Raw genomic sequence first — 12,725 nt, 5'->3', positions numbered from 1 at the left:
CTCTCTCCGCAGGCGGGTGCACGGCAAGCGCGCACAGAGCCACCGAGCCGGGAGGTGGGGGCGATCAGGTTAGGGAACCCAGGGCTCCCCCCTTACCCCGGCCCCTCTGTACTTCTCTCTACCCTTGAACACATACTGGAGCACACAGTTTCTTTTGTTTTGTTTTCTTTTTTAGAAAAACCAAGTGTCTTTATTCCTGAATAGTTTAGTATGGCGATGGGGGCCGGAGCCCCTCGGGAGAGCCCTGCATCGGCCTAGAGACCCGCTGGAGGAGCTGCGAGGGTGCGAGGATTGGCTCCTCCGCAGTCTGGGCCCTGCAGGGGACGGCGAGCAGGCCAAAAGTCTGGACGAGGGGACCCCAGAGTCCCCGACCCGGCGCACTCAGGCCATGGAGAGGAGTGCTCTGGGCGCCTGTGCCACAGAGGGTACGGGACGGCGGCTCGCCTAGGGCTGGAGTGCCAGGACGGAACCCCGTCACCCCCGCTGGCTCTTTGGCCGGCGTAGACACTTCGGGCTGGTCGGGCCCAGCCCCCTGTCTACACCTGATCTAGCTCCAGGTCCCCATAGAGCAGGGCTCCGCTGAAGATGGTGAGCGGCTCCTCCGAGTGCGCCAGCTGCCCCATGACCAGGTCGATGCAGACCGTGTCTCCAGCCTGCAGAGGCAGGATGAGGCTGAAGACGCCCAGGGCGCCGGGGCTGGGCTGGCTCTCAGCTACTGGCTTATTCTCCAGGCCCTCAGGCTCATAGCCACCAGAGTCTATGCGGGCCACGCCCAGGTTGGAGCGGGACAGCACGGCCTCCACTTTCTCGTGCCGGTGCCCGGTCAGCACCGCGCTCAGCAAGTAGCGCCCGGCCAGGGGCGCTGTGAACACGCCTGGGGACAAGGATGGCAGTCAGGAGGGGAGACAGGTGGCAGGGACCAGGGAGGTGTTGGGGAGCCCTCCCAGAACTCCTGGACTAAGGAGAGACCTGCTGGGTCTTGTCACCTGTCTTCCACTAGAATGTAAGTTCCACCACGCCAGGGAATTGGGTGTTTTGTTCATTACGGCAGCCCCAGGCCTCCAAGAAAGAAGCGCTCCTTCCCCCCACCCTTAGCCCAAGCTGTGGTGAGAATGAATAAATGAAGGAAATAGGGGTCTCCCCAAACCAGAGCATGAAAAGATTCCCCTTGCCCGAGGGCGCAAGAATGAGAACATATCACTGCCCAGCCAGCCTGCTTCCAGGCTTACCAGTCTCTGGATCATAGTAGCCCCCATCGTTGAGCAGGACTCTGTCGAAGGGCACTGTGCCTGGTTCGGACCGTGGCAAACTCAGGGCAGCTGAAAAGGCCACCCGGGGCACGGGGGCTGCTGGTGCCCCCTCCACTCCTGGGTAGGGGTAAGGTGGGGGTCAGAGTGCATGCTCAGTGCAGAGCTGCCTGGCCCCCTTCCCTTCCTGGGTCTCTCCCTCCAGGGCTGCCTGAGGCCTTCCATCCTCCAACCCCTAGTTCAGTTCCACTCCCTCCAGCACCGAATGAAAGGAACTTACCCTGCTCTCCCTGGGGACCTGTGGGAAGAGGAGAGGGAGGAGTGAGAAGTGGGGCAGCTCTCACTAAGTCACTCAGCAAACATCTGCTGCGTCTCTCTAGATGTGCTAGGTGTCACATAGACTCCAAAGCAGGAATGGGGGTATCAAGAAAAGGAAGAATAGGGCCCATCCAGTTCAACTAGCCCCCAGCCTTTCACACCCTTCATAGCCCTGTGAGCTCAGCCTTAGTCTTCAATACAGCACTAAGGCCACCATATCCAACTAGCCCATATAGTGACTGTCCCAGCTCCTAGTCACTGTCAGCCATGTAGGACTCCCCACCCCCCCAACTCCTTGCCCCTTTCCTCCCTTCTCTGTCAAGTTCAGAATGGAATGAATGTCAAGCCTAGGGCTGCTAGAGGTGTGGGGAGCCCTGGCTGCGGTAGGAACCTCAGCTCACATACCTGGTGGCCCGATGGGCCCCCTTTGTCCCTCCTTGCCTGGAAGTCCTGGAGGTCCAGCAGGGCCTGGTGGTCCCTGTATCCCAGGAGGCCCTGAGGGCCCAGCCTCACCCGCAGGCCCTACAGTGACAAAATTAAGTTGAGGGAAAGCCATAAAAGGAGTTTCCAAAGGACAAGGAAGGTTGTGGGTCCATGGGCAGGTTGGTGGGGCTCCTTGCTGCCCATGCTGGATACCTGGCTGTCAGAGCAGCACCCCACCCCTACCCACTGGCCTGTATGAGCTGCCCGGGGAGAGTGGGGAGCTGGGAACTTGGGTCATCTCTTGTGGACAAACCAACCCCCAGGACAGTGGTGGGTCTGTAATTCATGCTGGGCAGAGCAAGGAGAAAGTATATAAGGTTAAGACTGGCTGTTGTGGAGGAAGGAAGGAGAAAGAAAGGACTTGAAAGGGGTCCCCCCACCTCCCACTGCATGCTTCCTCTTGCCCCCTCACCAGTGAAGTCCTTCAGACTGAGCTGGTGAAGCTGGTCCTCCAGGAGCAGCACGGAGCTGTTAAGGGCACCGAGCCGCCTGCCCAGGCCTGCCTGCCCCCCCAGCAGCTTCTCTAGCAAGGCTGCCTGTGTCTGGCTGGTGCTGTTGGTTTCCCGGAGCCCAGCCCAGAGCCCCGCCACATGTCTGGAAAGGCCCTCGCGCAGGCCCTGCAGTCCCCCGGCCACTGTGTCCAACCGCTCACAGACTCCCTCGAGGCGGCCCAATCGCCCCTCTAGGCTGGGGCACTGGCCGGCCTGTGCCTGTCCCTCTTCGAGGCCTCGGAAGCGCTCCTCACTCTCCGCGGCATGCTCTGTGGCCTCCTGCTGCAGCCTGTTAATTTCCGAGATGATGCGGTCCTTGGTGGCTCCTAGGTCAGCCAGATCAGCACCCTGGCCTTCCACAGTGGTCTGGAGCTCATGCAGTGAGTCGTTGAGAGAGCTGAAGGTGAGAATAACCTCCGAGAGCTCTCCTTGCAGGGCCTGGAGGGCTGAGCCTGAGCTCCCCCCAAACACACTGAAGCCATCCAGAGGCCCTCGGCTTGGCCCCCCAACACCTGGGCCAGCCCCAGGGCCCCGTGGGGGCAACAGGGGGCAGGAGCAGCGCTCCACACCATCCCGAAGGCGGCCCAGCTCCTCTTGGACACCGCCACAGGCCCCACAGCCCTCATCCCCACGGGCCTGCAGTAGTCCCTCCAGTTGGCCCAGCCGTGCGGCCGTGAGATTCAGCTGCAGTGCAAACTCTGCAATTGTCTCGTCCTGCGCGTCCATGCGACCCTGGAGCTGGCCCACGACCCCTTGCAGTTCCTCCAGTGCAGCCTGCTGGGCCTCCCCGGCTGCTCCCACCTTGTGCAGGCCTGAGCCCACCAGATGCAGCTGCCCCTCGCTGTCTAGCACCCTGCGCTCCAAGGCACTGAGGATCTCGCTGACCTGGGAGTCCTGCTCCCCAGGGGCCCCAGAGCAGAGCTGCCCGCACGCCTGCACGGCCCCTGCCACCTGCTCTTCTAGCAGATCCAGCCGCCCACCCAGCACCCCACTCACGTTGGCCAACAGTCCCTCCAGCTTTTCTAGTCGGCCCCGGGCAGCAGGCAGCCAGTGGCCCAGGCCCCCAGGCCGCCCAGGCCAGCCCTCCTCCTGTTCTTCTGAGGGACCCAGAGTGGAGTTGAATTGGTCCTCCAGGCGAGAAAGGCGGGACGCTAAGCTGGTGTAGCCTGGGGGGTGGCCCCCCTGCCCCGCCGCTCCTCCCAGCTCGGTGCCTCGCCGCCCGCTCAGCACTGTCACCGAGCCGGCCACTACATCCAGCCTCCGCTCCAGCTCAGCCAGCCGCCGGCCCAGCTCGGGAGGGCAGCACTCCTGAAGGGGCCTGCGGCCCACAGCGTGCCCGGGGACCTGCCGCTGCCGCTCTTCCACGGAGGCCAGTAGCTTCTCCAGGGCCCGCAGCCGCTCTCTGTCCTCCTGTTGCTGCTGGCGGAAGCCATCGAGCCCCGCCAGGCACACCGAGCAGGACTCCTGCAGCCGCCGCTCCAGCTCCCGCAGCAGCTCCTCACTGGGGCCCGGAGGGGCCGGGGTGGGGTCCAGGGCCCCGCCGCCGCCGCCGCTGTGATGGTTGTTGAGATGGCCCAGCTCCTGGTCGTGGGTGGAGACGCGGTTGTCCAGGAGCTGCAGCTGCTGCTGGATCTCACTGAGGGTTTCGTGCACGCCGGGGCGGGCCGCCGCATCTGCGGGCTGCTGCCTCCCGTTAAAGGCCGTCTCCACAGCCCTCTGGACGTCTTCGGCCAGGCGCCCACTCAGTCCCTGCAGGACACCTCGGAGGCCCTGCAGCTCCTTTGTCAGGCCCTGCACCTGCTCCTCCAGCTGCTGCACCTTCTCTGAGTCCCCAGGACCTGGCAGAGAGGGGATGGCATCAGGCACGGGGGCCGGACCTCAGGGCTCAGTGCCTACCTCCCAGGGCCTGCTCTCCCCATCTCCAACACGAGGTCCTCGCTGATTTGGCCACTCCTTAGCTGGGTACTTTGGGCAAGAAAAGGTGGAAGGAAACTCCATTTACTGAATGCCTCTAGGCCAAAACCGTACCATGGCTTTTCCCCCCTTAAAATAGACTCCATTGGACAGACACGGCAGCTTTTCCCATTTGGTGGACCGTGAGAAAGAGAACCAGAGGAAATTAAGGAACTGGGCCCTGGATTACAAGTTTAACAAGCGGCAGAGCCAAGTTTCAAACCCAGCTCATCCATCTGACCACCAAGTCTACTGTCCAGAATGTCTTTCAGAAATTGCTTCCTCATCTGTGAAATGGGAATGTGGGGAAGCACTGTGGGCCCCACAACAGTGGCTATTCCGAGCAACGTCTCTCCATAACACCCCAGGGACAGACGAGGTTCCACGGGAAGACTGCGGGGGCTCTGGCTGGAAGGTGGGAGAGTCAGCCAGAAGTTCCTGTTTTCATCATTACAGCATGACTATCTCCCTGGCAGGCAAACACAGCACGTCCGCAGTGCCCAGCGCGCACGCACACTCCAGGAGGCCACAGGGACTGCTGCATTCTGGGACCTGCAGTCTCCAGAGGCCACCGAGGGGCCTGGGACCTGTAGTCGGGTGCGGTGCATTCTAGGACTTGTAGTCTGAACGGTCTATCCCCTTGGTGACCAAGCTTTTCGAAGGAATTCCCCCTTCCTCCCAAAGCCGTTCCCAACTGGGAAGTATCTCGGCCACGTGTGGGCGTGTGTGAGCACATTCTCTTTCTCTGCCTTCTTTCTCTCTTGATCTCTCATTCTGTTTCTCTCTGACTCACACACACACACACACACACACACACACACACACACACTACACACTACACACACACACTACACACACAGTGAACGCACAGGCAGAGAATCTCAGGGGTCTCACTTACTCCCTTCTGTCCCCTTCTTCTGACTTGGAGCATGGAGCTCTCACCCTTGGCAGCCTGGCCCCACATTTTCCAGCCAGCATCAGCTCCCACTTCTCTCCCCAGTGGCTCCCATACTCACCTTCCCCACCTAGTCCACTCAGGTGGCTTCCTGCACTGGAGCCAGAGAGGTTGGGGCGGGCGGGCCGGGGCCGGGGCCGTGGTGTGGTAGGTGCAGGACCCAGCGGCGGGGCGGGACCCTCAGCACAGTCATCGCCCCCATACCCCTGACAGCACCTCCACTCCATATCCGTTACGGTCTTGTAGGCCACTCGGTAGCGAGGGCGGAGGAAGCTGCGGTACCTGGGAGAGGCAGAGGGAGGCCTCTTTACTCCTCCCTGTACTGGCAGCGACCCTGGGTCATGTCCTCAGAGATGGGCAGCTGCTGGTGGTGGACAAGGCCTGTCCCTCAGGCTGAGTCCCCCTTACTGTCCGGCATGTGGCCGTGCTCAGTTGACAGCTGTCAGCTTGCTGGCCAAAGGCCAAATCCCTGTTCTTCCTCCCCCTATCTTCTGCTGGAACCTCGAACTCCTCATTTTGAGCCTGACTCAGCCCAGAGAAGGCATCTGGGGCCTGGTGGGGTGGTCCGGGTGACTTTGCCCTCAGTATCCGCCCCAAACTGTTGCCTCGGTGTCGTCTCAAAATGGCTCTGACTGAAGGCCCTGGTCCTGCCCCTGGCTACCTGCTTTGCAGAAATTCCCTGAGTTGGCTGCCCTCCTTCTGCCCTAGCCCAGCCCCCACCAAGTACCCATTCCCCAGCGCTGGAGCTCACATGATGCTGCGGGGACACTGGGGCTGGCCCCAGCCACAGGGCTGGTAGTCAGGCTTGACGAAGGTCTCCACTCCATCCTCAAGGACACAGCTCACTGTCCGGGTCACCACATAGGCACACCAGTTCCTGTAGGCACAACCCCACCTGGGCCCAAGGGCCAGAGACACGAGCCCCAGAGGAGGACCCAGGGGCTACCAGAGGGGCTGAGGGAGGGTTAAAAGATGCAGGGCCCCCGGGGACCAGTGGGAGCCAGGGCTTTGGCAGGGGCAGCTGCCCCCACGCCTTCCTGAGCAGTGGGAGTCGGTAAGGACTTTTCAAGACCGCGAGAGGAGGCACAGAATGGAAAACCGTAACTATAAGAAGTCAATCCTCAAGGCTGGGGGGTCCTAGGGAGCCTCTGAATTCACACATTCATTCATGTCCCTTTCTGTGTCAATCCCCAGCTTGGCGTGGCCTGTCTGAGCCAGCTGGCTGGGTCCCTCTGGTGATCCCCTGGACGCTGGCTTCCACCCACCCCTCAGGGGAGAGGACAGGGCAGGCAGGGGTCCAGCTCAGGGTTAAGTAGAGAATAAGCCATTGATGAGCCCTGCCCCCTTTGGGGCTTGCGTTCTACACTCTTGGCCCCATTCAAGCTGGCCTTTGATCTGTGTCCGGCTGGAGAGCCCAACGGAACAGAGCAGGAGTGGTGTCAAGAAAGAATCACAGATCACTGGATGGGCCCATGAAGCCCGAGGAAGGGATAAAGAAAGGTCTGCCGGAGGACACCAGGCTGGTACACAGCCGGCAGCTTGCAGGAAGGCCTGGCCCAGGACCCTCAGGGTCGTTTCCCTGGGCACCCAACTACAGGTCTCCCTGAGGTTAGAGGGGGACCTATCTATTTAGGGGGCCCTAGAAATGCTCTGCAGGAAGGTGGGCTTGTGCGGAGCCACCTGATGGCTGGGCTTCCTCTCCCCCTCTTCCCCGCATTAGGGCATACAGCCCCGGGGAGGGTAGCCAAGGTGGGGGCCAGGATAGCCCCCTTCTGACCCACCCTCCCACCCACGTCCAGCCTTGGGCTGGGACCCAGACTCTTACCTGTGGCGGCTGGCAGGCCGGGGGCCGCTCTGGGCCTGGGGTTCCCCAGGGCTGAGGGCCCCCCCGGCCCCCGTGTAGAGGCTATAACCGCGGGGAGGGTAGCTAGCTGCCCCCACGGCTGTGGTCAGCAAGCAGCAGAGGTAGCAGCTCCAGAGGGTGCCGGGGGCCATGGTGGGGGCGCTCCGCGGTGGCCCTCAGAGGCACATCCCGGCCTGACCGCTGGCGCCTCTGTCTGCCGTAGGGGATGCCGCTGCTCCAAGGGACAGCGCTGGCCGGTGCCTGTCCCCAGCTTCCTGCGGCAGCCCCCAGCCACACGCCTCCTTCTCGGCCGCCTGGCCTGACCCCTCTCCCCCTCCTCTTTCCTCCTCAGGCTCCTGTCCGTCCCTCCCTTGGTTCCTTCCGCTCTCCTATTCTCCACTTCTGAGGGGAGTTTGTTCTCTGTGCCCCCTGGCCTCCTGTGCCTGGTCCCTGCCCCTCTCAGATGCTGCTTCCTGGGCCTCCACCCCCTCGCCCCAGCTGGCCCTCCTCTGGTCTCCCTATCTGTTTTCCCCAATGACCGGATCCTGGAGGTGACAGGGCTTTGCCCCTGTGGCTGTTGAGAGGCGCAAGAGTGGCTGTGGGGCGGGCCCTGGCCTCCCGCCTCCCTCTCTTGCTCACTCCCTTCCCCCCTGTCTGGCTGGCGGTCCAGCCTCCCCCTTCCTCCCCCCACCTCTCCAACCATCGTGCGCCACATCTGCTTCTTGTTAACTCCGGGAAAGAGAGGGAAAAAAAAGGAAAAACAGAGAAATGTGGAGTTGCCGCCAGGCTTGGGGCCAGCCTCTCAGACGGGCCACATGGAGTGGAGCCGGGGCCAGGGCTGGGGAGGAGGCCCAGGGCTGCTTGCCTAGACAGGGACCGGGAGCTGGGGCCACAGCTCCCCCGGGGCTAGGGCAAGCCTCCCCGGGGAGAGAAGACCCGAGAGGGGAGCCAGGAGGGGAGAGGAGGAGGGGAGGACTGTAAAAGGGAGAATGAACTCGTAGGGCTCCAGCAGGACATCACTCACTACCTAGTCCAGCTGCCTCCTTTTACAGATGCGAACAATGAGGCCCCGCGCTGGAGAGTAACCTGTCCGGGCAAGCCAAGAGCAGGGCTCTGATTAGGATCTCCGTACCTAGGTCAGTGACCTGGGACAAAGAAGGAGGTGAGGACAGAGGGCTACTGGGCCAGCGGGGAGACGGAAGAGGACTCCACTGAGGCAGGCAGGACATTCGGAGAAACTAGAAGAGGAAGAAAGGAATCTGGAAACGAGGGCGCAGCCTCCTGTCAGGCACGGAGAGGACATGGGCAAGAGGAGAAAGACTCATTCTCAAAAAAAACCAAATGAGTATGGTTTCAGGCTTGTCTTGGTGAAGGTCAGGCCGTAAGTGGGGGAGTTGAAGGAGCGAGGCAGACCGGGTGGTATCTGTATCTATGGAGCCCAAAGGAAGTCCTTCCCCAGCCTGGAGGCAAGCCTTGGAGGCCTCTGCAGCAGGCAAGGAACTCAGTCACGCTCAACCACCAGCCTGACCCGAAAGCTCTTCTTGAGAGGAGTCCGAATCTGTCAGCTGGCCCCCGCCTTCACCATCTGGCCTCAACACGGTACTCAGGCCTAGGTGTCCCCGTGTGGTGCGGCGCTGGCTCGTGAGAGCGAAGCAGAAGTACCAGACAGAAGGGAGGTGAGCGTGCTGTGTGGAGGCTCCGTGGAGGTGCCCGGGGAGCAAAGGCCTGTGTGACACTCTGGAAGGAGCGCCTGGGACCGCTGGGGAACGGCACACAGGCACCGAAGCAACCAACACAAAGCAGGACAGACGGCATGCCACGGGGGCCAGACGAGTGGGTGATGTGTTCTGAGCAAGGGGAGGGGAAAGACAGCTGGATGCTCGGGGGGCTCAGAGGAGGGCCGTTGGAAGAGAGAGAGAGAGGCTGAACAGTGTTGGGGGAAAAAAGTGAAGCACAGAGATGGGGGAGGGGAGAGATTGCAGACTGGGGAAAGAGGCCTGCCTCAGTTTCCTCATTCCTCAACATGGGAATCATAACAGCACCCTCCTTCCTAAGTTTGTGAGGATTAAGTTAATACACATAAAGCATTTAGAATAGTGCCTGGCACATGGTAAATGCTTGGTAAGGGCTCTTATTTGTGTCAGGAAGAAGTGGGACAGAAAGTCAGAGAAGTCAATTGTGGAAAAATCGGGGAGAGGCCCAGAGGACTGGTTAAGAGCTTGGATTACAAGTTTTTGAGTGGGAGCTCGGTACGCCTTCAGAAAGAAGACATGGTGGGCAAGAGCAACGGACAGGGTTTCAGGCCACAAGGACGCTGGTTCTACCTCCTCCCTTACGTTGTGTTATCACCGGGAAACCAATGCCACGACTCCGCCGGAGGTCTGTTGGCTACTGTCTGGGGTGCCTTCGACATTCTACACTGCAGAGTGATGCAGCCTGGAAAGAGAAGGCTGTGGTTGCTTGGGGACTGCCCGAGTAATGAGGGGCCAGAGGAAGGGAGGCATCACAGAAGATTCTGGGGTTGGAGCTGGGATGGGGAAGTTGAGATGAGGAACAGCTTTGGAAGAAAGACGACCTTAGTCTGGACATACTGAGTTTCAGATGAGAGTAACATAGCTGGGTGGCAGTAAGTATCCAGGAGACGGTCAGAGATGTGGGTCTTGCTTCTGGGAACCATGTGCAGGGCAATAGTTGGAAGCCATGAAAAAGGATGCCACCAAGTCTTTAATGTGACTCTGTGTGACCTGCCTCTGAGGTCCTCTGGCCCAGTATGTGATCTTGGTGGCTGGGAGAAATGTTGGCGAAAAGAAAGGATGGTGAAAGCGAATGCTGGAATCCACAGAAACGGAAATTTGCAGCTGCCCCATAGGAGTGTGGGGATTGGCACACGGGAAGACTTGAAGGAAACAGTCCCAGGAGATCCTGATCTGAGAGCTGCTGTCAGTGGAAGGTTGCAGCGTTGTCCCTGGTCTCTGCATCGGTTCTAGGCCCTGGCCCTGGCCCTGGCAGTAAACCAACCCACTGCAGGTTGCCCTGGCTGCTGCAGTTTTCTTTCTCAGTTCTTGCCCCGCTCTCTCCCTTCGGCGGGCCTCTGACAACCTGAAAAGTCATCCCAGCCATCTAGTCACTGCCTGGTTGTCACTCATTCCTTAAGTTTAAATGGGTGCCTCCCTTAAGTTTAAAACTCTGTTGTATTTCGTGCTTGCTTCGGCAGCACATATACTAAAACTCTGTTGTATTTTAAGTGTGTCAAGCCAAAAATGTTGGCTTTAAAATACCATTGCAGTAGGTTGCATTTCATTCAGTCCTGTAATCAGGAGCCAAGACCTGAGGGCTGACATGAATGTTTGTGATACCTCAAATAAATCGGTGGCTCTGGGTTCACTGGGGAGGCCTGAGGTGTTGGGCAAGCAGGCCACAATGGAGACGAAGATTAGAGAAAATGCACGGGTGGTGGCGGTGGTATTGACGAGTAGCCACAAATTTCCAAAGCGATTGGCAAGAGAATTCCCGAGATCAAAAATGGCCAAGTCCGTAGGGGCACTAGGACGAGATCTACTTTATAACCTTTCCAAGATAGGGGATTGTCAAGGGTCTAGGGCCAATGGGAAATCTTGGCTATACTGGGCAACTAACACTTCCGGTCAGCCACCAGCGGCTGAGCAAGGAGCTCATGTGCAGAGGCTGGGATCACCGGGGGCACCTGCGGTAAGGAGCATTTCATGTCTAATGCCCTCTGTCAGAGGACTGAATGTTGGGAGGGAAAAAATGGAGAATAATAGGAATCGGGCCTTGGTTTATGCAAAGCGTAGATGGGATTTCAATCCTGAGAGGACCCCGTCCACTCCTGCTCAAATGCGCATTTTCCTTTTCCTTCCACCCCTTCCCATAGGTATACTACTTTAAGAGCCAACCTCTCTGGACTCAGGGCCCAGGCCCCTTTCCCAGTTCTTGTTGCTTTTTCACTCCTTAGCCTAATCCTAAACTCATGTCTTCTCCTTGAAAATGTCACACTAATTGCAGAGATTAAACTCCACATATGCCCCTCCCCCAAATTCTCGCTGTCTTCCAATTCCCCCAAGGGTGAGGCTTTGCCTGTCTCACTTCCCACATACTTTTTCCACCCAAGCTTTTTTCAAGCTTTGTTAGTTCTTAGCTGAGTCTAGTTTAGTCCTGGGGACCATTTTTAATTTCAGCTCCTCCAGGCAGGAGGCCAAATGACCTCGTCAAGGCTGATAAGGAGTCGCTGGCCTAGGCACAGCACGTTCTGGGAGGTGAAGGATATTTCTGGATGGTTCTAAAACCCCTTTCCTCTTGTCCCTGACCCCAGGATAACCCATCGAGCCCACAGTCGGACATGGAGAGTAGAATAGAGGAAAGCGGCTCAGGTGACGATTTCAAACCATTCGTAGAATCCTGGTCAAATCAATTACCTTCTGGGCCTCAGTTTCCTTCTTTGTAAAATGATCTTGAAGGCCCCCTTTAGCTCTGAAAGTCTCTGGTCAGTTGTTTCAGGACTGCCTTGGAAATCTGAAGCACTTCCAAGGCCTCCCCCCATGTCATTTGCAGGCTAGAAAGTCGGCTTTCCAGGGTCTAGTTCTGTCTTAACAGTAGATCTAAGTGTCTGGTTGGATTTGGATCTGCTTCAAATTTCCAGGAGCCACAAAGCATAATGTGTGTAATCCTTTAAGACCCAGACCCTCATTCTCCCACAGCAGAGCTGGGAACAGACCACTCTCTGAGGGACACATGAGGAAGTACACGCCTGGGGTTTCACTATTATGTGGAGGGAACATGGGCTTGAGATTCTAAATAGGAAACTTCTGGGAAATACTGGGTGGAGGCTGGGGGGTGAAATGGGGGAGGCCAGGGGAATTACAGACTGCTAAAGGCCGAGACTGAGCTTAGGAGTCACTGGGCTGGAGCATGGAGGACAAACCGATGGTCCCAGGCCAGGGAAGCCAGCTCTGAGCTAGTGCACCCCTGGCTCATGGTGCACACGGGCAGCAAGACAGTCCTCTGCCCCAGCTGTTGCAGTCCCATAGCAGCTCCTGCAGTTTTCCTTGGCTCAGAGAAGCAGAGGCGTCCCCTGAGCCCTGGCCCCCCTCTACCGCAAAGCAACTGGCTTCCATTACCCCTGACAGCTCCAGAGCAACAGCCCAGCCCCCGGCCCCAGCCTGGCTCTGTGCCGTTCCCATTTATGGTGAAGCTGAGCGAAAGCAAGCAGTGAGGGGGGAGTAGGATCTCCCTGCGGCAGAGGGCTGTAGAGCTCCAGTGCCTCTCCCCTCACCAGAGACCCTCAGACATCTACCCACAGTCTTCTTTCTCCTCAGTGATCCACTCTGCTCAGGACCCACTAACCCCTCTTGCTCGTCCCAGCCCTTCCCCCCGCCCCCCTCCCTCACATCCGGGGGGTGATTTCCCACTTGGCTCAA

The 12,725-nt window shown here is 59.1% G+C and overlaps 1 protein-coding gene across 2 annotated transcripts; it reads right to left on the bottom strand.

Moving 5' to 3' along the window:
- Positions 1-167: 167 nt before the first annotated feature.
- Positions 168-12,533, bottom strand: EMILIN1 (elastin microfibril interfacer 1). Of its 2 annotated transcripts, none has more exons than XM_027620396.2 (8): positions 7,273-12,533; positions 6,199-6,324; positions 5,509-5,729; positions 2,461-4,377; positions 1,971-2,087; positions 1,528-1,545; positions 1,230-1,367; positions 168-874 (listed from the first exon to the last, which is right to left on the bottom strand). In XM_027620396.2, the coding sequence occupies exons 1-8, from the start codon at positions 7,440-7,442 to the stop codon at positions 537-539; spliced, it is 3,045 nt and encodes a 1,014-aa protein (XP_027476197.1). In that variant the 5' UTR covers positions 7,443-12,533; the 3' UTR covers positions 168-536. The 2 variants fall into 2 exon arrangements, with proteins under 2 accessions (XP_027476197.1, XP_027476198.1); XM_027620397.2 differs by having other exon boundaries at positions 6,199-6,401; positions 7,273-7,408.
- Positions 12,534-12,725: the final 192 nt, after the last annotated feature.

The sequence above is a fragment of the Zalophus californianus genome, chromosome 8 (genome assembly GCF_009762305.2).
Source record: "Zalophus californianus isolate mZalCal1 chromosome 8, mZalCal1.pri.v2, whole genome shotgun sequence".
NCBI lineage: Eukaryota > Metazoa > Chordata > Mammalia > Carnivora > Otariidae > Zalophus > Zalophus californianus.
This window is presented reverse-complemented; position numbering and strand designations above follow the sequence as displayed.